At 47.4% G+C, this 3,610-nt stretch overlaps 2 protein-coding genes across 5 annotated transcripts in view; both read right to left on the reverse strand.

Moving 5' to 3' along the window:
* Positions 1–516, reverse strand: part of gopc (golgi-associated PDZ and coiled-coil motif containing) — a 7,326-nt gene extending 6,810 nt beyond the window's left edge. Inside the window, exon 1 of the mRNA XM_008302190.1 lies at positions 1–516. Coding sequence (XP_008300412.1) covers positions 1–206 — 206 coding nt within the window. The 5' untranslated portion in view covers positions 207–516.
* A 1,930-nt stretch (positions 517–2,446) lies between these two features.
* blk (BLK proto-oncogene, Src family tyrosine kinase) overlaps positions 2,447–3,610 on the reverse strand; it is an 11,743-nt gene continuing 10,579 nt past the window's right edge. For all 4 annotated transcript variants that reach the window (XM_008302192.1, XM_008302193.1, XM_008302194.1 and 1 more), the window contains 2 exons: positions 3,308–3,439; positions 2,447–3,228 (listed from right to left, as the gene is read on the reverse strand). In XM_008302192.1, coding sequence (XP_008300414.1) covers positions 3,026–3,228; positions 3,308–3,439 — 335 coding nt within the window. In that variant the 3' untranslated portion in view covers positions 2,447–3,025. The remainder of the gene's footprint in view (positions 3,229–3,307; positions 3,440–3,610) is intronic.

Consider the following 3,610-nt stretch of genomic DNA (forward strand, 5'->3'; position numbering starts at 1 on the left):
AAGCAGGAGCTCAGGCTCGTCATCTTCTGGCGGCCTTCGTACGTGATGTCCACCTGGTCCGGGTCGATCTCACCCAGCAGCAGGTCCACGTCCACGAAGGCCTTGTCGAACTCCTTCTCCAGAACCTCCAGCCAACGGAACATGGACATACCGGGGCCAAGGCCCGGGTTTGGGCCCGACGGGGAGCATCCTGCCGAGGCGGACATAGTCGGTTCTGACGTTCGCTGACTGTGTTCTGTTCGGAACGACGCGGTTCGAACCACGTTAGAACGGGACCGATGCGCCGACGACCGGGTTAAATGCGACTAACAGGGTGAGCTGGTTCTGGTTTAAAGATCCTCCGACCAGGAAGTCCACATCAGACTGACGATGCTTCCGCTCAGCGACTAGTTCTGTCTGAGCGAGCGACACTGAGCTCCGGCAGCAACTACTTCTGTCTGACAACTTTATTGACACAGCGGTGACATTACAAGAACTAGAATTCCGACATTAAGCTATGAAAGAATGTCTAATGACGAAAATAGGCTATGAAACGACTCATATTGCAAAATTAGGCCATGAATGGCGACATAAAACAGGAAAGAAGCAGTTAAAATATCTATAATGCATAAATTAGGCTATAAACAATGTATAAATAGGAAATGAAGTTAAAAAACATTACATAAGGCAAAAATTAAGCTGTTCAACAACATATGCAGAATTTAAACTGTAAAATGAGACATAAAACATAAATGAAGCAGTTAAATGATTAGGATTGCACACCGCCACCTGCTGGAGAAAACCGTGTAACTTCATGTCTTTACCGACATGAAGGAGAACATCAACATATTTATTACTGTTTGTATTCATTTAAAGCAGCTGCTGATCATCAACAGCTGACATGGAGACACTTCTGAAGATGAATGGGCGGAGTCTATCCCAGCTGACTCAGGGTGAAGGCAGGTTCACCTGGACAGGTAACCAGTCTATCACAGGGCTACACTTAGAGACAGACAACCAAGCACACTCACATTCACACCTACGGACAATTTACAATCACCAAATCAGTGATCATATGATATTATATTATAAACTAATGAGCTGATCGTCCACACAGGCAGCAGCTTCCTGCCACCATTCCTTCCTGCTCTGCTCTCTTTCTGCTCCTATCATGGTTTTATGTTCTTCATATCTGGTCCAGATGATGTTCTGCTCCTCGGCGGTAAAGTGAGCCGCTCTGCAGCCAGACTGGTCCGTAGTCCTGATTGGTCAGAGGCCGATAACTCCGCCCATTTTATGTGCACGCGCTCAGATCAGACAACCTGGGTTGACTTACCGAGCTGATCACCACTGTCGTAGGACCGGTTGCTAGGGTTAGTCAAGCCGGATCTCTGAAAGATATTTAAGGTTTGTTGATCTGGCTTCGTAGTGCCGACCCCTGCTCTCTGTGCTCACATCATTTAATGTCAGCTGAACTCATCTCCAGATGGTTCTGGTGTCAGGCAGCAGAACCAGGAGGAAACAGTGGACCTCCTCCAGACGACACGTTAACCAGCATCACTTCATTTAAACCTGATTTTATAACATCGTCTGACTGCAAACACAGGATGAGCTGAGAATTCAGTCTTCTTCCGGAAGGGGCGGGGCCACTTGCGGGGGGCGTGGTTAGTGACAGGGGGCGGGGCCAGCAGCTCATTTAAACTATAGACACTGACACCGTTTAGAATAAAACCAGGATTGTGGAGGAACGACGCATGTCTGACTGAAACAGACTCATTCTGCGACACTTTGCTTAATTTGCTGAAAAGAGGAACAACGTGGAACCTTTAAGAAACAGAAAGTCAGAGTTTCTTTACCAACACTAACAGAACACACGACAAACAGCAGTTTGCTGGCAGTAAGACTGAGTCCGTCCTCTGTCCCTCTTTATCTGCTATCTGAGCATCTCAGATCTTTGTCCTGCTCTGTTCAGGAAATGGCAGCAGTGTGAACCCTTCGCTGTCCGGCTCTTCCTCCGGTCGCTCACATAAACTTTGCAGCATCAGACTGCAGGAACTCAGCTGCTGTTGCATTTCCTGCATTTTTCTGTATTTTAACACGATTGGAATCATTCACAGGCGTCCGTTTGTTCTGCTGATAGTCCTACCACTAACCCAACCTGTCCCCGTTAAACACAGAACCGACTTCAAACTTCACCTGCAGTCAGAGTTCAGATCAGACGTTCTCTGCTGGAGTTTTTACAAGTAAATCTGAAGACATTTATTTTCTCCTCTGGTTTTTATTAACTGGTTCATATAAATCTAATTTAAACCAACAGTGCTGTGATTTCACTACTTTGCTGTTCACTCAATTCATTCTATTTTTATTGAATTCTTTACTTGTTTTATTTTAAGTGTAAATGCTGAAAGTCTGTTTTATGATTCAGAGAATGAAGCCAGGCTGTAAATAATGTGGATCTTTTTATTTATAAAACACATAAATGCAGAAACGTTTTCTTAAAAGCTGCTTTTACTGATCAGCTGAAATATAAAAAGTGCAAATAATTGTGCTTTAAGTCTCAGGCTGCTCGTCTTGGTACCATTTAAACCCACCTGGAGCTCCTCCTCAGGTCCAAACGCTGGCTTACGTCCTGAACGTTCTGTTCGTGGTTGTAACGGTCCTCATGGTCTGTGGTTCCCTCAGGAGCAGCTGAAGGAACGTCAGTGAGATGAAACTGAAACAGGTGGATGGTTTGAAAGAACCCGTCATCAGTCAGAGAGGTCCAGACGCCTGCTCAGGTTCTGTCCAGGTTCTGTCCAGGTTCTGCGCATCTCATACTGTCCCTTGGTGTCCCTCAGAAGTCGTTTAGAACATTGTGCAGGAACTCGAAGGCGGGCCGGTCATCGGGTTCTGTGATCAGTTTCTGTCTTCAAGTTCTATGTTTAGGTTCTGTTCAGGTTTTGTGATAAGGTTTTGTCTTCAGGTTTTATGATCAGATGTCTATCCAGGTTCTGTGTCCAGGTTTTCTGAAGGTTCTGGGTTCAGGTTCTGGGTCCAGGTTGTGCTGTCAGGGCTGCATCTCGTACTGTCCTTCAGTGGCGATGAAGAAGTCGTTCAGAACGTTCTGCAGGAAGTCGAAGGTGGGCCGGTCATCGGGTTTCTGCTTCCAGCACATCATCATGACGTCGTAGAGCTCCGGGGGGCAGCCGTCCGGACACGGCATCCGGTAGAACCGGTCCAGACAGCGGATCACATCCGGGTTGGTCATGCCTGTTGGACAGAACGAGAGGCGGGTTTACTGGACGTGCAGAACCTCCACCTGCTCAGCGTGGCACCACGGCGGTCCTACCTGGATACGGGATCCGGCCGTAGGTCACCATCTCCGTCAGCAGGATCCCAAAGGACCAGACATCTGACTTGATGCTGAAGGTTCCGAAGTTGATGGCCTCTGGAGCAGTCCACTTGATGGGGAACTTGGCTCCTGGTACCAGAGAACAAGAACAAACCGGGTCACTGGGAGAAGGAGGACAGCTCACTGGTGTGTTGGAGCTTCTGGGTGTTGTGGAGCTACAGACGTTAAAAATGAGTTCTGTTGTTACTCCATAATCGACCCTCAACAATCCTAAACCTGCTCTCTGAAAACCCAACAGAA

Source organism: Stegastes partitus, unplaced genomic scaffold, assembly GCF_000690725.1.
Source record: "Stegastes partitus isolate 25-593 unplaced genomic scaffold, Stegastes_partitus-1.0.2 Scaffold1774, whole genome shotgun sequence".
Taxonomy (NCBI): domain Eukaryota; kingdom Metazoa; phylum Chordata; class Actinopteri; family Pomacentridae; genus Stegastes; species Stegastes partitus.